Source organism: Balaenoptera physalus, assembly GCF_965194825.1.
Source record: "Balaenoptera physalus genome assembly, chromosome: 7".
NCBI lineage: Eukaryota > Metazoa > Chordata > Mammalia > Artiodactyla > Balaenopteridae > Balaenoptera > Balaenoptera physalus.
The window spans coordinates 75,553,927-75,574,796 of record NC_138886.1 but is presented as its reverse complement, the minus strand read 5'-3'; the positions used below and the strand labels follow the sequence as shown (position 1 = coordinate 75,574,796).

Sequence of the window (20,870 nt, the reverse complement as noted above, 5' to 3'; positions counted from 1 at the left end):
GGCTTAGTTGCTCCATGGCATGTGGGATCTTCCCGGACCAGGGCTCGAACCTGAGACCCCTGCATTGGTGGATTCTTAACCACTGTGCCACCAAGGAAGCGCAATATTGGGGAATCTTGATTCATTATCAAATCACTTAGATTAATATTATTTCCTTTTTCCTGAGAATTAGAAGTCCATCCAGATCAAGCAAGAAGGAAGCATTTGATTTCTTTCATCATATGCAGGGCTGCCATTGTCACCCCTTCCCCTTACTCATAAACACACATTTGCATCGAACTGAATCATTTTCCATTACTCATATCATTTCTTGGTGTTACGTCAAAAGTCACCATGTCAGTAACGATATAATGGTTTTCTATTGATGAAGTGCTTCCACAGGAGATATCTCTTTTAATTCTCACAGTAACCTTGAGAGGTAAGCACCAGGTGCTTACTTTTATTTTTTTAAATTTATTTTATTTATTTACTTTTGGCTGCATTGGGTCTTCGTTGCTGCACACTGGCTTTCTTTAGTTGCCACGAGTGGGGGCTTCTCTTGTTGCGGTGCATGGGCTCTAGACGTACGGGCTTCAGTAGTTGCGGTGTGTGGGCTCAGTAGTTGTGGCTTGAGGGCTCTAGAGCTCAGGCTCAGTAGTTGTGGTGCATGGGCTTAGTTGCTCTGTGGCATGTGGGATCTTCCCGGACCAGGGCTGAAACCCGTGTCCCCTGTACTGGCAGGCGGATTCTTAACCACTGCGCCACCAGGGAAGTCCTTACCTTTATTTTTAAAGAAAACAAAACTGAGGCTTATAAAGGGTGTCTTTTCCAAACATATAGCCAGTCAGGGTCATTGCCAGGACCTGACTCCAGACCACAAAATTTCAAGAAATACGTATCATTGGGGGGTGGCACATGACCGTGTACATAGGGCTAGGTCTGCGTTTCTCCCATCCTCTTCCCTAACCCCCTTAGGTGTGCCGTAGAAGTTCCTCTGGTCTTTTTTGTGAGCTACCTGTCTAGAGAGGCAGTCTAAATTAGGGTTGAGAGTTTTGGAGTCAGCTTGGCTACTTACTGTTTCTATGACCTGGGACAAGTTTTACTCTCACTGTATCTCAAGTTTCCCTGAGTATAAAATGGGGACAATAATACCTAACTCATAATTTGCTATCTAAATAAATGTTAGTTATTGTTACTATTATGTAATTAGGTTGAGTAGAATTTTAACCATTCTAACATTCTAATTGGCTGTTTGCTATCTCAAGAATCTGACTCTCTGTTAAAACTTGAGTCATAATATGATTCAAAGGATGATGACGATGATGGCAGCAACCACATTACTCAGTGCCTGCTGTGTTCCAAACGTTAACCAATATGCCCTCTGGAATTCCCTCAGCAACCCTGCAGATGCTATGTTCTTAGCTACTGGGCTATATTGCCTCCAAATTTTGCCTGCAGTTGGTGTTAGTTTTACCCATCCCACCAAGCTTAAAATAGTATTCTTTTGAAAATTAGAAATGTATTTTCCAATTTCCAGTCTTCTAGCGCATTTTGTGTTCTCTAACCCCCTTCAAAGATCTCTTGCAGTGGTTCCAGATGTCATACATAAATTTCCATAGTTCCAGGGATAAAAATTTTCCAGACCCTGAGACTCAAATTCACTTAGAGTGCCTAAAAGTAAATAAGTCTGTTGATAGTTACAGGAACCAACTTCCTTGAATTTGAATGTTTTTCCTTTAAAGCAAGACTTTTCCAAGAAAGAATTGGTGTATCCTGTCTCAAAGAGAAAGAAGGAAATGGTAATTGACAATGACCTTTATCCCAGTATCTGATGGAGGTTCTGAGTGACATCACACCAGCTGGTATGCACCTTTGCTTTAAAAAGTAAAAATACATTTTTTTATCTGCCTTATTTTTTTATTTCAGCAATTAAATTAGCTCTATCTGTAGTTACCTCCTCATCCTCCATTTCTCTGCTGCCACCTGCCTAAGTATTATGGTCTCAAGTCTTAAGGTTTTTTTTCTAACCACAAAAATATTCTCTAGCTAGGCGAAAGATTTGGAAATAATAGAGAGCAAGTGGTTACTAACTTGGAGAAGTTTTTTTCTTTTAAAAATTATTAAAATAATTAGGATGCCTTTCATAAACATTAAATGGGTCAACTGAGCATTTATCTTGCAATAATTTTGCTTTCACTATTTATTTTTAAACTGTGGTAAGATTGAATCAACCCTATTCAAGGTAGAACCAATGATTTGCCATCTCCCTCATTACTGGGAATCTAAGCCAGTCTCTACTGGGCTCAGGAAGGACTTTGTTTAAGAGACCTTTAGTCTCTTTTTTTTTTTTTTTTTTTTTTTTTGGCTGTGTTGGGTCTTCGTTTCTGTGCGAGGGCTTTCTCTAGTTGAGGCAAGTGGGGGCCACTCTTCATCGCGGTGCGCGGGCCTCTCACTATCGTGGCGTCTCTTGTTGCGGAGCACAGGCTCCAGATGCACAGAGACCTTTATTCTCTTTAAGAAAATATATTTTTAAAAGTCTGTCTTTTCTTCAGCACAGTGTGAGTATATGGTAAATTTAACCACACCAAGTAAATCCCACCCTTTTCTTCTCTTTCTTTTTTTTTTTTTTAAAAACTGTGAACTAAGCAAATAGGTCTTTTTTTTTCTTTTTTAGAAATTTATTTATTTATTTATTTATTTATTTATTTATTTATTTATTTATTTATTTATTTATTTATTTATTTATTTTTGGCTGCGTTGGGTCTTCATTGCTGTGCGCGGGCTTTCTCTAGTTGCAACGAGCGGAGACTACTCTTTGTTGCAGTGCGCGGGCTTCTCATTGCGGTGGCTTCTTCTGTTGCAGAGCACGGGCTCTAGGTGCACAGGCTTCAGTAGTTGGGGCGCGCGGGCTCAGTAGTTGTGGCTCACGGGCTCTAGAGCGCAGGCTCAGTAGTTGTGGTGCACGGGCTTAGTTGCTCCTCAGCATGTGGGATCTTCCCGGACAAGGGCTGGAGCCCATGTCCCCTGCTTTGGCAGGCGAATTCTTAAGCACTGCGCCACCGGGGAAGTCCCTAAATCCCACCCTTTTCTATCCTTCCACTCTTTTTACTCTTTCTTACCACCAAGTGTCCTCTTCTGAATGGTGATGTTTTTGAGTCTGTGAAATGAAGAATCCTTGTGGGTGTCTGCTGTAAACACCTGTGCATTGATCAATCACTGCTGTTGCTGCCACTGCAGTATACCAGCTTGCATGCAATATTTTCATCTTTGGAATATTTACTCCTGTTTTTAATGCTAGACTGTCCACACTGGTGACTAAAATATGCAAATGAAACAATGAGAATGCAACTTGAATGGATATTGAAGAGCTAGAAATTGATGGGGAGTGATGGTTATGCAACGGACTTCTGTAAGGCTGCACCTGTTTGTACTGATTCATCTGTGTTCAGAAATAACCTGGGCATTTTAAAGCTCTGAAATCATACATGCCTTTGAAGATTAAAATGAGGCAACACTGTCTCTCCCAACTAGTCTAAAATGTAACAGTATGGCAGCTCAAAGTTGAGGAGGTAGATTAGTTGGACCAAAAAAAAAGAAAAAGGCAAGATGGCTTCTCAGGCAGGAATCTCTCCAATTTTTGGATTGTTTTGTGAGCAAAGATAGTACCGAATGACTAGGCAGGAGTAAAACACTACATAAAGGTTGATAGAGTCACATTTTTAGGCACAATCCTTTTATTGGAGCCTGAGAAGGTTAGGTGATGTTGAATTTATTCACACACACACACACACACACACACACACACACACACACACACTCACTCCTCTAAAATAAAAACCTAATCTACTTTTATTCAATATTTGGAGTGCGAGAGGAGGGTTCCATGGACTATTCTAGCCATAAAGAGAAAAAAATAGTGGGAAGATAATAAATCAGGTGAGTTATTCTTTAATTCTGAGGAGCTGGAATTTTAGGTAACACATGGGAAAGAACAGCCCATTTGAGAGAGAAGTTGGACAGATGTCTTGACTTTTCAGGACAGCCCAGCAGTTGGTAATATCTGACCTCAGTGTGTAGGCAGTGAACTTACAGGTTGAGGTAGAGTCCCCAAATAATGAAAGATAGGAGGTCCAATTTGGATTCACTTTTGTCGTTTCACTTTGATGCAAAGGGTTCTTCATTCACTGTCACTTATTCATTCATTCAGCAAACATTCAGTGAAGTCGGCTCTGTTCCAGGCACCATCCTAGCTCCTGGGACCCCAGCAATGAAGATGGCATGGACTCCCTCATGTGGGGTCCTTCTGGGGCCCCCATTTTCCTCATGGCCTTCCTGTAGTGAATTGCCCTGCCAGCTGGTCCTGCCAGGAGGAGTGCTTCATCCCACAGAGGAGACATTAAACCTCCTTTCCCCAACTAATATCTCTCTGGTCCCTCTACTTTCTGTCCTGCCTGCCCTTCTGTACCTCCAACGTCTCTAGAGGTGGTCACAGCTAAAGAGGACGCATCTCTCAGGAGTGGATGGGAGAGCTGTTTCATTTCTTCCTTAATCCTTGGTGAGGAGTCTTTGATTTTTCAACTGATAAGTCAGAAGACATCAGTAGGAAAAGAAAAATAAGAACTTTTCTTGCCAGTGTTGCTTAGTTACCTTGTCAACATTCCCTTGCAGCCCAGCTGAATGCTCTCTGCATATTTTTATAGTGCACATGTTTTATTGCTATAATTGATCTATTTAGCAGAAAATATGGAGAACACATGGAGCGCCTGTCAATTTTATGCTGTTTATTTGAAGAAATTTATGCTGTTTATTTGAAATTTAAGATAATTTTTCTCTTCACTGTCTTTTTCATTCCTAACCTGAGTAATACTGTGAAGGAATCCCATCATGAACCATGTTGGGGCATTTAATTTTGTAGCTAAAAAAGCAAAAGCCAATGAACTGACCTCAAAACTAGACAGCAAGTTGTGGACTTTTCAAAGGCAGGGCTCAAGTTTGTTTTTTTTTTAAATAAATAAATTTATTTATTTATTTATTTATTTTTGGCTGTGCTGGGCCTTCGTTGCGGTGTGCAGGCTTCTCACTGCGATGGCGTCTCTTGTTGCGGAGCATGGGCTCTAGGCGCATGGGCTTCAGTAGTTGCAGCACACGGGCTCAGGAGTTGTGGCTCACGGGCTTAGTTGCTCCATGGCATGTGGGATCTTCCCGGACCAGGGCTCGAACCCGTGTCTTCTGCATTGGCAGGCGGATTCTTAACCACTGCGCCACCAGGGAAGCCCAGGGCTCAAGTTTTAATTAACTTTGTGTCCTTGGTGCCTAGCCCTTTAGTAAAGGTTTATTGGTTGAATGAGCAGTTAGCTTCAAACATTTCTTAAGAACCAGCATTGTAGTGGGTGTTATTCATAACATAGAATTTGCTATAGTTTTTAGCCGCGGGGCAAAGCTGGTGACTTGTTCTTTTCTTTCTGGAGACTGGACAAAGACAGAGAATAACGACAGTGTCGTTGCTACTCCCACATTTTATTTAGCCAAAGCAGCTATTGTGTCTGAGGCTGCCATGGCCGTAGCAGCAGCCATAGTCCATGTGGCATTTATGACAAGGTCTTCGCTGGGAGCCTCCTGGGTTCTGGGGCTGTGCTATCCAAATCAATCCAGATCAAGAGACCTGGTCATTGTCACTATCTTTCAAGGCAGTTGTATTCAAAACACTGAGTCTCTCATTCTTTTTCTCACATACACACACGCACACTCAGCTGATAACTAGGTTTATGAAGCCAACTGTTGACAAAACAACAAATGGACGTTTATTTAGTCATCCCCTTCCCCAGCCAGTAGGGCAGCTCACTAACCCAGTACTCCTCAAAGCATATACTTCTGAGATTTTGTTGAAATTCAGGCTCAGGTTTACTAGGTCTGGGGAGAGGCCTGAGAGTCTGCATTTCTAGCAAGCTCTCTTAGTTAGATCAGGCCTTGATACTTAAAGTGTCATCCGTGGGCCAATAGATTTGGCATCACTTGGGAACTTGTTAGACCTGCAGACTCTTAGGCGCCACCCCAGACCTACTGGACCAGAACCTGCATTTTAACAAGATCCCGTGTTCACATTTGAGAAGCACTGCTCTAACCGTGTAATAAGCCTACAGTGTCAATTATGGGCAAGGGTCCTGCTGGGGCTCTGGGTTGAAAGTAAGGTTAGATGGATTTCTTTTTTTTTTTTTTTTTAAACATCTTTATTGGAATATAATTGCTTTACAATGTTGTGTTAGTTTCTGCTGTATGACAAAGTGAATCAGCTATATGTATACATATGTCCCCCTATAGATGGATTTCTTGTTGCCTTTTTACTTCAAAACTCTTTTGGGTACCTGCCTCAGTAGAGCATCTGACACTCAGATAAAGACACAGCCAGATGCCTCTTTGTTCAGTCATTCAGTGGTGTGATGAATTTGTTTTTATCCATCCTGGAGTGCCATTGTCTTTAAACACGAGGGCCCACTGACCAACCTATCCCTGCTCCAGAAAACTTTATTCTAGACAGAAAAGTTTGACCGGGAGAGACATGTCTGAGCATGTTAGAATGATGAACACATTTGGAACAGCATTAGGAGATGGGAGTTTCTGTTTCCTCATCTGTAAGATGCAGATAATAATACCACCTGTTCTAGCTTCCTTTATAGGCTTGTGAGGAGCTTTGACATCTACCTGTGAAGGGGCTTTGAAAACATAAGGATGTTCATGAGATTTTAAAGCAACTTTAGTGAGAAAAAAAATCATATATATTTCAGTACTGGAGAGGTCTGGATTCAAAATTTAGCCTTACCATCTACTAATTTTGTGATTTCTGCAAAATTATTTCATATGATTGAGCCTCAATTTCTTTTTATATAAAACGGTCATAAAATCATCCATCATGCAAGGTTGTAGTGAGGATTAAAATGTTAATAATATACGTAAAAATCTGGTGCATAGTAGAGTTCAATAAATGGTAGCCAAGAGCAGCACATTAAGGGACTTGGTTGAGAAATAATCTTACAAAGATTACTTTTCCCTCAGGTAAGCCTGTTACATTGGAGCAAAAAGGAAGAGTGACTTTAAAGCTGGTTAAAAGTGTGAATAAACACCCATCTATTTCAAGAGATTGATACCTTGAAGTTTGTTTTCTAAGTATCTCTGGAAGAAAAATTCCCAAACCTCAAACAAGGGTTTTTTAAAATTTAAACATTAGTGAGTACCAGCCACTGGCGGGCTTTGTGATTAGGAGGATTTGCTATGATTATCTGTCTCATTCACACGCTCTCAACAGAGGTGCCAGAGGGACTTGGTAGTGTCCATGAGAGCCTGGCACTGGTACGGAGGAAGGTTTCCACACTGGTGTCTGTGCACCCAGACATGCCAGGCCCTGGGGAAACAGCAGAATTAGTGATAACGAGGGTCATGTAAGGTGATTAGATTGCTCTGAGGACCGTGGAAATTGATGGTACCCTCATTATCAGAATAACAGAACAGCAAGTCTTACTTACTGGAGACATGAGGGGGCAGCTGTTGGATTGTTGCTGCTTTACTGTCAGCAATTAAACATTTGCGATACAGAAGGACTTGTCTATTTTAAGAGAAAATAAACGTCCTCGTCCTCCTTTCCCTATCTTCCCAACCTCTAGCTCATATTTTTATTTTGGAAATGCTCTTTGAAGGCCCTCAGCTTTCTTAAGTCTCTTTTCAGGCAGGCTAGGCCTTTGGGATGGTATTCTTTTTTTTTTTTTTTAATACATTTATTTATTTATTTTTGGCTGCATTGGGTCTTCGTTGCTGTGCGCGGGCTTTCTCTAGTTGCAGTGAGCGGTGGCTACTCTTCATTGCGGTGCACGGGCTTCTCACTGCAGTGGCTTCTCTTGTTGAGGAGCACGGGCTGTAGGCCCACGGGCTCAGTAGTTGTGGCTCGAGGGCTCTAGAGCTCAGGCTCAGTAGTTGTGGCGCACAGGCTTAATTGCTCCGTGACATGTGGGATCTTCCCAGACCAGGGCTTGAACCCATGTCCCTGCATTGGCAGGCGGATTCTTAACCACTGCACCACCAGGGAAGCCCGGGATGGTATTCTTTTGAAGAAGAGATTGCCCCCTTTCTCTCCCTACAGTGCGCAGAGTTCGTGTGTGATAACCTTCCTGGTGATCTTCTGAAGTACTGTGAATGTGATTTCACAGACAGCCAAAGGCAGGGTGTCACATGACCCGCTTTTCCACACAGATCTCTTTGAGGGGGTGTGTACACTCGAGGCCAGGTGAGGAGGGACACGAGCGCCTTGCTGATAATATGACCTTGCAGTGAAAACCTACTAGGAAGAGGGTGGGGTTAAGAGGGAGGAAGTGAGCCCACCAAGGCTGCAGGGAGGCTGCAGGGAGTGGCCAGAAGAGGCCTTCAGCTGAATAATCAGCAGTTCTGAGTGTAGAGCACAGCCTGTGAGAGGCAATCGGAACGTCTTAGCTGGTTTTTGTTTTGGTTTTGCCGGAATAACTTAAGGTTGAATGCATCCCCGAGCCGTGTTTGAGTGTGGCTTAGCAGAGGAGGGGATCAGTGGATCCTGCTTCAAGTCATTTTCACTGATGCCATGATGGACTCTTCTGACTCTGGCCACAGCTGTTGGCTCATTTTGCTAGGGTTTGACCCATGAACGGATCAGTGATCTCCTCTCTGTTTCCAGGCCACAGGCCGTCGTCTTCACTTCCAGCCAGTCGATACTTGTGGTCTTTGGGGAATACGTGGGTGGAAGCTCTAGGTAAAGGGGCTTCATGAACCAGCAGGAGGGACAGGTTGAAGAACATCACTTTTTAGAATGTAAGGCTGCGTGGAAAGAGCATTTGCTAGCAATCAAAAACTGATTTTCGATCCTAGCCATGTCCCTACTCACTATGGGACCTTGTTCAGCAAGTAATTTTATCTCTTGGAGACCCAGGGATAACGATACCTACTGCACATCTACTACACCTATTCTAAATCTGCTATAGATCACACCAGAATTTTAAAAGGGTCAAATGAGGTGATGGAGAAGAGAGCACTGAAAACTTCGAAGCTGCCCTGTCCAGTATGGTAGCCACTAGCTGCGTGTGGCTTTTTGGATTATTAATTAATTAATTAAGTCAAGCAATTATTTAATTAATTAGAATGAAATAAAATGAAAAATTCAGTTTCTCAGTCCCAGTAGCCACCTTTTAAGTGCTCAGTAGCCACCTGTGGCTAGTGGGTACCATACTGGACATAAAAGATACAGAACATTTGCGTTATCACAGGAAGTTTTATCGGATGGTGCCTCAAAGCACCATTTAGGATGTAAAGGATGGCATGTTGTAAGAGTGATAAATGCTGTCATAGCTAGGGGTTCTTAGAAAGAAACAACCCACTCAAGTTAGCTGGAGTAAAACGAGATATTTGACTAATTCAAGGAAAATGTATGTGTCCCAAGGGTTGGAAACACAACTAGGCTTTAAGAGGAAATGGAACCAGTTCCTAGAAGACTATCAAGAACAAAAGAAGCTACTCTCTCCCCACTGTCTCTCTTTCTCTTGTCTTCCTCTCCCTGTGGTCACTTGTGCCCTTGTCTCTGTTTCTCTGTCTGTGCATGGCTTCTTTCTTTCTCTCCTCTTCCTCCTTCACTTCTTCCTCCTCTTCTTCTCAACCCGTCCCCCTTTCCTCCCTCCCCTCTCTACAGACCAGCTTTCTCAACTGTACTACACATGGTCCAAATAGGGCTCGAGCAGACCCAATTTTTAAAAAAATATGTTTAAGTATCACTGATTTACAATGTTGTACTAGTTTCTGGTGTACAGCAAAGTGATTCAGTTATACATATATAATAGTTTGCATTTGTTAATCCCAAACTCCCAATCCCATCCCTCCTCCCCCTTGGCAACCACAAGTCTGCTGTCTATGTCTGTGAGTCTGTTTCTGTTTTGTTAATAAGTTCATTTGTGTCATATTTTAGATTCCACATATAAGTGATATCATATGGTATTTGTCTGACTTACTTCAGTTGGTACAATAAACTCCAGGTCCATCCATGTTGCTGCAAATGACATTATTTCATTCTTTTTTATGGCTGAGTAGTATTCCATTGTATATATGTGTATATATATCACATTTTCTTTATCCATTCATCTGTCGATAGACATTTAGGTTGTTTCCATGTCTCCATGTCTTGGCTATTGTAAATAGCGTCAAGCAGACCCAATTTTCATCACTTCTCAGGGATAATGCCTAACAAAGGCTGGATCCTGATTCCAAATTCCCGGGGAACCCTGCTGGGCGTGATAGCCATCTCTGCTCCAATCAGCTGTATCCAGGAGGATGGGGGGAGTGTCCTTATGCTTACTTAATAGGGGCAAGCGGGGGGGTGGGGCAGATGCTCTAAAAAGGAGCATATGGGGATGTGTCATTGACTAACATGATCATCCTTAACACCTTGGAGCAGTCCATTGAAACTATGATCACACAGGGGAAAGTTCCCAGAGATTTGATCAAGGCCATGAAGAAAAAGGGTGTGATACTTTTCCTCCTTTGGCTACTTGGTTATACGATTTGATCACCAATCCAGATTCTCAGGGGTTTGGCTTAACTTCCATGTCCTTATACCTGGATGGAAGTGGGCACAGCCAGAAATGAGATGGAAGTCAGGTCTAAGCCTTTGTCATTTCTTAAATGCAAACGGGACACTAATGAGACCCTTTTCTCTCCTGCCTTTAGGAAGAAACATGAGGTTCCCCTGGAAATCATTCAGGAGGAAGATGGAAGGGGCTGTCTAAAAAGAGATTGAAAGCTGCAGACCGCAAGACTGGGGCCAGAGGGCTGGCAGTGGAAAACCCTGTTGGGTTGTGATCTCTCGTTGAAAAGTCCCAGTTGCCTTTTTGCTTCCTGCAGGAGGAAGGAAGCGAAGGAGAAGACCATGTCCATAGCCTTGAAGCAGGTGTTCAACAAGGACAAGACCTTCCGGCCGAAGAGGAAATTTGAACCTGGCACGCAGAGGTTCGAACTCCACAAACGGGCTCAGGCATCCCTCAACTCAGGAGTGGACCTGAAGGCAGCTGTGCAGCTGCCCAGCGGGGAGGACCAGAACGACTGGGTAGCGGTGCACGTGGTGGACTTCTTCAATCGGATCAACCTCATCTACGGTACCATCTGTGAGTTCTGCACTGAGCGGACCTGCCCTGTGATGTCGGGGGGCCCCAAATACGAGTATCGGTGGCAGGATGACCTCAAGTACAAGAAGCCGACTGCACTGCCAGCCCCCCAGTACATGAACCTTCTCATGGATTGGATTGAAGTCCAGATCAACAATGAGGACATATTTCCAACGTGTGTGGGTAAGTCCATGACCAGCTTCCTGGTTATTTTGTCACTTCCCACCCAAGCTTGGAAAGTTTGCAGAGGCTTCTTCTGGGACTGCCTTTGAATGCTGGATAGCACCTATATCAGTGTTTCCCTAAATTCCATCACTCACGTGTCAGCAATTTCTTTTTCCGGATCTAAGGACCTTATTGAAAAACAATCATTTGTAGACCACTTAGAATTATTTTGTAGACCTAAATAGTGGGAAACACTGGCTTGATGAAAAGTTGGATTTGATCTTATTGGCTTCCTTAGGATTAGACTCCAAACCCACCCAGAGCTCCTGGTAAAATTTTTAATTTGGAGCTAATTAACTAGTTAGTTACATTAACTCTGGTGCAATTATTGGTACTCGTCTCTCAGGGTAAGAAATCGCAGTGTGAGAATCCGTGGATTTGTTTGGGAATCAAGCAAACAGGCAGTTGGCATTTTGAAGAAATAAGATCCTGGCATTCTCTTCTTCCCTCTCCTGATCATAGATATTAATTTCAGTCTGTACTATTAACTCTGGACCCTTGGGTAGCTGCTAGACCAACCCGGACACCTGAAATGCAAATGCTTTTGTTTGCTTTGTGCTCTGAGCCATAAAACTCTTCAAGGGGAGAGACCAGACCTTTCCTATCTCTTATATTTCTTTATGCTGCTGATCATTGAATCTGCATGCCTGGCAGGTTGAAATTCAGAATTCAGTTTTTAGGGCCTTAGGTTCAATAAGGATGAGCATTCTCTTCTTTCCACTGTTGTACCTGTGATACCTAGCATGGTGCCCTGGAACCTTTTAGGCACTCAGGAACTATTTGTGGAATGGCTGAAAAAATACTTATGCTGCTGGAAAATATTATTGAAAAGCTCTGAGATAGTTGGGGTATTTAAAAAAAAAAAAGCTTTTGAAACACATTGCTGAAATCACATTTAGATGGGGCATGTGTGTCCCCATGTGGCATATGGAAAGTTGAAGTGGGGTGTATGGAAGTAATTACATTTATACCAGAAAAAAAATGTATATAAATTGATTAGGGCAGTATGTCCATCTTGAAATATTCAGCACACAAACCAGTCTGCTCAGAATCCTCGTGTTGCCTTGACTTGTGCAGATTCCTCACGTACTTTCTGCTGTCCCTTGTTAGGGCAGGAAGTGGGGTGTATGGCAGCACAACCCCCCTTGGTTGGCTCACCAGCATAGGAGGAAGAAGGCAGGTTTCAGAAACTCCCCTGGCTGTATAATTGGCGCCTTGGAGGAGTAGCAATTTCCTAGGTTCATGTCTTTTTGCACTTTCATTGACTGTCAGAGGCTTCTTTTGGAGCTGGGAGGAATTTGTCTTTTCCAAAAGCATTACAAGCAACTGCCAGTGCTCTGTGCAGAACATACGACAGCAGTAAAGGTAAATAAATGTGGGCAAGGATCTCTCCTTGCTGCCCTTCCCCTTCTGTTTCTTTGATGCTTTGAACTCTGGGCACTTCTGTTCTCTCTGGCAGTTGTGGTTGCCACATAGAGTTGCTGACCAGAAATAACGTCACAGAGCCTGGTGTGTTACTTAAGAGTGAGGAAGCTTCTGGCCGTCTCCCTGGAAAATAGAACATCATAGGTGATTTTAGACTTTGCTTGGAGGAAATCACTGGATGCCGCCAGATCCCCCAGAGCAATTGACTTTGCTTTCTTTTTCTAGACGGTCTCCTTAGCCATTCAGTGTGCTTGGGGAACGCTCACCTGATCCAAATCCTCTATTTCAGCTCTTCCCAATCTGTGCCGCACAGTACAAAAGTGTTCTGGGAGCTCTTAATAGGTGCACTGTGAAATTTTTTTTCTCCCATGGAAAAATAAGTTTGGGAAATGCGGAGTGAAATTGATTTCTTTACTTCAGGACTTTAAATGTACTAATGTGCATTATACATCTCCAAGAAAAGAATACGTTAGTAAGTAGTGTATCCTAATTTGAACCTGGTACCTTTTTTTTTTTTTTTTTTAATGGAACACTATTAGCATCTTTGGGGCAATGTTCATCTGTATAGAGTTGTCAAACTTTTCTTTGTATCAGAATTACTTGGACCTTCTTCTCAAAATGCAAATTCCTTGGTCCTCCCCCTCAACAGCTAAATCAGAATCTCTTAGGTGAGGCCTAAGAATCTGTACTTTTAGTAAGCTCCTCCCACTCCTCTTGTTTATTGTAACCACCCAGAATGCTTTTCATCCTCCCCAGAAACAGTTTGTTTCTTACCTCTCTGGTTTTATCCATGTCATTCTCTCCTTTGGAATCCCCTTCTAGTGAATTCTCATGCATCCTTTATACCATCTCAGACTTCCCTGGTGGTCCAGTGGTTAAGACTCCTCCGTGCTTCCAGTGCAGGAGGCGCGAGTTCGATCCCTGGTTGGGGAACTAAGATCCCACATGCTGTGTGGCGTGACCAAAAATTTTTTTTAAAAAAAATGAACTTCATACCACCTCCTCTGTGAAGACTGTCATCTTTTAGAATATAAGCCCCTTCAAGTTATAGAATATGTCTTATGCATTTGAATATCCCAGCACTAAGTCCAGCCCTGGTGCCTTATAAGTTGTTGGATGGATGGATGGATGGATGGATGGATGGAAAAATAATCTTTATAAAGTTCCAGCATGTGTATGGTGCTGGTAATCAAAGTGAAGTTAAACAAATGTCTCTGAATCTCTTTATCACCATTCCTGGCTATTTCCCGTACCTTGCCTTCCACAGGGTTTAATTTTGTCTGTTTAACTTTTCCAGGGTTAAAATGTTAGGGGTCAGTAAAAACCACCACCATCCACCATCACCCTGAGGGTCTTCATTAGTATCCTGCTCACCTCTGCTATTTGTCCTCAGACAATACTGTTGCTGTCTTGGCAAGAACTTGTCTTTTAGGAACTGCTTTCTCTATGAGAATTCATTTCCTCCTCTTCTTCCTCCCCCTGATTCCAGCCTACTTTCCTTCTTTTTGATCTTGGTGCTGCCGTGAGTCATTATCATGGAAATGATCAAGATGTCTGTCAGGATAAAGTAAAAGAGGAATTCCCAGCCAACAGCAGACCCTGGGTGGATGAGAAATTTGGGAGTTCTGCTTAACGTTAACGGCTTTGAATCCTGGGCATATTTCTGTCTGCTTGCCTGGGAATTGGGAGGGTTTGAAACTTCCCCTCCTCCCCACTGTGATCCGAGGAACTAGAACCGGAAAATACAGACAGATGTGAAGGCTTCACCCTTAGTTAGGTATTAAAGGATATAAACAGCTGTTGATCTCTACCATTGAAACATGGAGGAAAGAAAAGCTTTCATCTGTTTCTGGATTCTGGTTTAACTCGGATACCCGGGCTATTTCAGAAGTCGAGCCTTCTCAGTTGGGAGAATACCAAACAGATGTGGCTCCCTCGTGAACCAGAGTCTCCTCCAGTCTCCCTTGATCCTCTCCAGCTTCCTTTGTTAAAAAGCCAACAGATGTTCCTGCAAAAGCTCCCAAGACAGCAGTAACTTCAGAAGCAAGGGCCACCTCCTCTTTGATTGTATCTCTTTAGCCACTTTTAGAGGTAACGTTTGAAAAGTAGAAAGCACAGCCACCCACTTTTTAAAATTCCATTGCCTAATTACAATAATTTTTATGTTCTAGCCCCCAGTTTCCCTGTTTTTCTGTTATATAATAGGACTTAAATCTCAGATCTGACACTCAGAAAAAAAGGAGTGGAAAACTTAGCGCTCCTCCAACTCATGTTTTTAAAAAGTCTTTGAGCGGGAGGAATTTAAAAAATAATGACATGATCTCACCTACCTCTATGGTTTTAGAATAAATGGGTGTCAGGGAAGGGGAGAGCAAGGAAAGGAAGCAAAGGAAGGGAGAGAAGCCAGGAGGGAACTCACGTGTATTGAGTTTGCTAAGTGCCAGGCACTATACTTGCTGTTAATCTTTCTTAATTCTTATAATAACTGAATGAATTAAATATGCCGTTTTACCAGTTAGGAAGCTGACATTTAAACAAGCAAAAGGTTTCCCAAGGTTGCACAGATAATCAGTCATTTAGAAGTCAGGGTTTGAGCTCAAGAGTGGCCAAAAATCTATGCCCTTGTCACCCACTACCATTTATAGCATGAATTGTTATTCTGCAAATTTCCTTCACATGGTGAAAGACTTCTCAATCATGGTTTTAGGAGGTTGTGTAGGGTGGGAAAAAATTCAGAAAAGCTGATTTTTGGTATAAATTTTAAATAAATGATTCTTTTCTTTGTTTCTGTTTGTCCCTATTTTATTATTTTTTTTAAATAAGATTCTTTTTTTTAATATATTTATTTATTTATTTATTTTTGGCTATATTGGGTCTTTGTTGCTGTGTGCCGGCTTTCTCTAGTTGCGGTGAGCAGGGGCTACTCTTCATTGCAGTACACACGCTTCTCATTGCAGTGGCTTCTCTTGTTGTGGAGCACGGGCTGTAGGGGCACGGGCTTCAGTAGTTGGGGCACGTGGGCTTCAGTAGTTGTGGCTCGCGGGCTCTAGAGCACAGGCTCAGTAGTTGTGGCGCACGGGCCTAGTTGCTCTGCAGCATGTGGGATCTTCCCGGACCAGGACTTGAACCCGTGTCCCCTGCAGTGGCAGGCGGATTCTTAACCACTGCACCACCAGGGAAGCCCTGCCCCTGTTTTAAAAAATCACCCCTGAAATGCCTGAGGAATGTGTCCATGAGACTACAGCTGAGTTTCATCCTTTCTCAAAATATTGTGGCAGGAAACATAAGGCTATAAAAATGTCCATAGGGATGAGCTTTTCAGACATGGGATGTTGGGGAACTGAGTTTATAATTAGCCTTTAAATTTTAACTTTTTATTTTCTATTGTCTCCCTCCTGGTTTTTTATTTTTATATAAATCTATGTAACACTGGTAAGACAGCATGTACGTCAACAAAATATATTTACAGTGTGGTAGGACTAGCCCTGGGCTTGTAAACAGAGACTAGCTCTGCTATTACAAGATGCTGTGTGACATTGGTAAACACAAAACCTCTGGGCTTGCGTTTCTCTGTGTAAAGATTCTGATCTCACAGGACTGTTGTAAAGATTAAATGAGGCCGTGTGAGTAAAAACACCCAGCCCAGAGCCATAAGCCCCTGTGAGAGGTGCTAAAAAACAAATGTGTGTCAGCTGCCTCTCTCTCTGCATACGTTTCTACTTAACTGTCAACCAAAACTCTTGGAGCCCACTAGATGATTTCTGAACGGTATCCCCAGAAAAGAGCAAGACACATTGTAAGAGAATCAATGTGATTTTAAAAAAATCGTTGCTGAATTGCTCTGTGATGGGGGTCATAAATACCTTCCAAGACTTTGGGAAATTTCAGTGTTTCTCTAGGAGCTAGACCAACTCCTGGTGTCAGGGACGAGCACTTAACTCTTCAGACAGAAAGCTACTAGGAAGGATGGTTTTGCTTGGTTTTCAGAATACTGAGTACTGAATGTGCCCACGTCCAGTGTCAGTCTGGCAAACCTCAGCAGAGACTGGTGCAGGTTAGCTGGGAAGAGGGGAGATAGCTTACTAGTCACATCTGGCACAAGCCATTCATTAAAATCAGTGCTGGATGAGCTGCCCTGGATTTGACCTTTCAGGAGGACAGGGAAAGAGTTCTCAGTGCCCAGGAGTGAAGCCTCCAAGATAGCCTTGTGAACTGGCAAGTTTTTCTAAGACTCTGGAAACATGTTTTGCCTTTGGGATCTGATAAACTGTTTGGCTCCCTAAGAGTTTACTCGTTGGGAAGGCATCATAACAAAGCTACAATTTTCTGAATACATACTATCCTCCACACTTTACCTGCATCATATCGCTTAATCTGTAAAATAACCCCGTAAGGCGGGTATTATGAGGTCCATTTCGCAGATGAAAAAGATGAAGTAACTTGCCCAGGGTCACACAGGCAGAGCTAGGATTCAGACCCAAAGTAGCCCAGCTCTACAGGCCGTGCTCTCAGCTACTCCAACGTCTCGTGTCTGTGATGTTCTTAGCCCAGAATCCACATTACCCTTGATTTACCCCTACCTGTTGCATCACATGTTAAATCCTCTTTAGGAAATGTCCTACGATAAACCCAGCATTCACAGGGAAGGATGTGAAAACAGACAGGGCGGTGCATCCGATGCAAATTGTACTGGGTCCTTACTGATGGGAACTCTTAAAGTTCTGCTGGCGGTAAGAACTTGCCTTCTCTAGATTCTGATGCTACCCTAGTTTATTCAGTTGTCTATTCATGGAAACCATGCAGAAACAGCTGAATCCACTCTTCCTCACCCCCGCTGGCTGCTGGCGAATTGATGGGCTTTTGTGGAGGGACACAGTTCCCTACTTTCACCTTGTTAACCCAATACTGCAGTGACTTGGTGGCTGAGTTAATAAGAACGGTGGTAAATAACCACCCCCACTCAATAAATCCCAAGAGATACCTCTGGAAAATGGTGAGGGCCATCACTGTGCTAAGAAGCAGCAGGGAAAAGGAGTGGAGAGGGGGGCCCAGAGGGCCTAGAAACTGCCCTGTAAGTTAAGGCTAATTACCTGCTGTCCCCACCTGCACTGAGGTCTCCATTACTCGTGCTGTGTAATTTTAATGAGCCATATCTCAGATGACAAGTCGTTACATCTCAGCATCAGCTGGGAAGGGAACTGGGCTATGTGATACTCAGTGGAAAACAGAGATGAAAAATAAAGGCTGTAATGGGGGTTGGGGGGTATATGCTGCTTTCTCTCGGTTGGTGCTTGTAGACATGGTGCCCTACCTTAGTCAACGAAGGCTGCCTTGTGAAGGTCAGTGCTGCACGGATAGGCAAGCCAGCTCAGCACCAAGCCTTAGGGGATGTGGAAATGCATCGGGAAATGCAATGGGATGGAGAAAAACGAGTTAACCAGAACTCTTGCCCAGAACAGACATGGAGTTGGAAGGAACAGTTGCATAAAACACTTGAAGTGGAGACGAGATCCCCAAGAGCACGCTGGATTATCACTGACCTGCCAGCTGACTTTTAAAGAGCACAGGTTTTTGTTTATCTGAGTAGGGCGTATCAGCAGGGCCCTGACACCAGAGGCCTTCTCTCTCTGCCCTCCCCACCAGTCTCTGCCTCCCCTCTAGATAGAGAAGGTACCCTTAAACAGTGTCATTTTGAAGAGAGGTTGAGTTTTTGTCCTGCCCTAGATCTCCATGTGTGGAGAGTGAGTCTCAAGCTTTTCTTTTAAAAGACCTTTGTAGGTTTCAGGACAAGTAGTATCTGTTAAGGCCTCTGCATATAAGAACTTTTTGGTGTTTCATCTTAAAAAAACTCATGTTAAATTCATCTTCTAAATGATAATTCTATCCATGTTTTCCTTCATGTAATCATGTGTTTCTCTTGAGTCTTCTGGTGAAATGGATGCTGTGGGAAGGTGAGCCAGTTTGGGAAGGTGGGGTGTTGGTAAAAAGGAACAAAAGCATTAGTCTCTGTTAGACCTGAGTTTGAATCCCAGTTATCAACTTTTAGTAGGAAATTTTCACTCTCTGGGCCTGTTTCCTCGTCTGTAAAATGCATATAAAAGGATCTACTTCATAGGACTGTTGAGATAATTAAATAACATGCTACACTTAAAATACTTAGCACAGTGTTGAGACATAGACTAGGTATGCTTTCGATGTTGTCCCCTCAATATCACATGGTATCAGTGTGATGAATTAGACTTGGCAGGTGAATTAAGGTAAGAAAGGAAAGAAGGTAGGATGAAAATCCTTACTTCTTTCAAATATTTGGCTGTGGAGTCGATCCACATTCCCTTCATCTTCTGCTATATCTTACGGAACCTTTAGAAGAAATAGTAAACATTCATGGGATGTTTAGCTTGGCCTTGACGGCTGGAACCAGGTGGGTTCCCGATGGAACTTGAGAAGATGTTCACATGAATAGCATATGAGGCCTGCACAAAGCCAATCCCACCTTCTTGTTTCTGCTACAGGGTGCAGCACCCAGCATAAACGCTCTGCATCAAGTAGACACATGGTGAACTAATTACTACTATGTAAGTGTAAATTGATTGACTCATGCTGTATAGTTCATAGTACAGAACAGAAAATTCCTGAAAATTGTGAGGCAGTTGAATTTTTGTCATTTGGCTGATATTTTCATTTCTCAGAGAGAAATTTAAAGAAAGCTTGGCAAAGAATCCTTTTAGTGTGTGACTACCTCCTTAGTGATATGTCTAATTGATCTTTAGAGCAGGCCTTTGGAAGTTAAAATGTTTGTCTTCATGGAGAGACAAACTGGAGTTGTTAGTTCTCTCTCAGGGAAAGGAAACATTCTTCAAATTAAGCAATAGATTTTCAGTGTTTCTATATCGTCTGGCCCGGGATCCTAGGACTGGAGAGCAGTGATGAGTTAAGGGAGACTCTCCAGCTGATAGTCAAGCGTTCATTCTGCTGTCACCCCCGGAATTCTGCCAGCAACAGCTGGCTCCTGCCTGGCTTCTGGGCCAGCTGAAGTGAGGGAGCCCTAATGCCTGGTGTAGCAGTGCAATGGAACCCCAACGTCTTAGGACCACCAAGAATTACTTGTGGGTGACTTCCTTCAACATTTCTTGGTTGCCTGGCCCAGCCAGGGAATCCTACCATGGCCTCCAGGAACAGAGGGAAGAAAGTTGTTGGACATTGGGAATTTACCTGTTCCAGCCTTCAGATAAACCATTCATATTTCACCATCCCAAAGTGGGGGGGTGGGGTGGGGTGGGGAAAGCCTACAGCTGAGGGCATCTGTCTTTCTGTGTCTTTGAAGAGAAATGTGAGCAAATATGTTAATGATATGTACCAAAGTCCCTGTGAGCAGTAACTGTCATAACACATGGATTGTGTTATGATGGCTTTATTTTGTTTTCCAAAAATAGTGTACAGGTAAGGTTTCATCATCAGCCTGGGTTCAAATCTGTTCCTCTCATGGCTTTGGGACCTTGGGAAGCCCTGACCCTCTCTGAGCCTGTCTCCTCATGTGGAAAGTAGGGGTATTAATAATTATACCCACTTTGTAAGGTTATGAGAATTAAGGGTCATAATGCACACAAGGCTCTTAGTGAGTTCCTGGTAGAGAATTAAGTGCTGAATACATTTGGGCTTTATTACTTTTCATGGTGATATAAAAAGAGAAGACCACTGATTTATTGCAGTTTGTAATGCTTAATGACATAGGAGAATTTCTCCTGCAGTATTCGCTGTAAATTTCTTTTCCAACTGGAATAAAAATTGAGAAAAGCTATTGATCATGTCATAATTACAGTAGTTATCTTGGAAAAAGAATAATCTTTCACATCCATTAGAATACCAGTTAATAATCAAGACTTGAATGCCTCACTGAAATCAATAGATTCCATATTTTATGTCAGGCAGTAATTCCAAAGTTTAAAGTACAGTAATAATAATAACATTAGCTAACATTTATTACCTATTCGGGGCCCAACAGCATGCGAGGTCCTTTATGTGTTTTTTTTTTTGGCCGCACTGTGCAGCTTGCGGGATCTTAGTTCCCCAACCAGGGAC

The 20,870-nt window shown here is 42.9% G+C and overlaps 2 protein-coding genes across 6 annotated transcripts in view; one reads left to right on the top strand and one right to left on the bottom strand.

Annotated features, from left to right (window-relative positions):
- The window catches only part of MOB3B (MOB kinase activator 3B), a 256,664-nt gene that overhangs the window by 72,509 nt on the left and 163,285 nt on the right, over positions 1–20,870 (top strand). For all 5 annotated transcript variants that reach the window (XM_082467616.1, XM_082467618.1, XM_082467614.1 and 2 more), the window contains exon 2: positions 10,708–11,324. In XM_082467616.1, the coding sequence (XP_082323742.1) occupies positions 10,907–11,324 (418 nt within the window). In that variant the 5' untranslated portion in view covers positions 10,708–10,906. The remainder of the gene's footprint in view (positions 1–10,707; positions 11,325–20,870) is intronic.
- IFNK (interferon kappa) overlaps positions 1–20,870 on the bottom strand; it is a 219,328-nt gene that overhangs the window by 65,578 nt on the left and 132,880 nt on the right. The window lies entirely within an intron of this gene.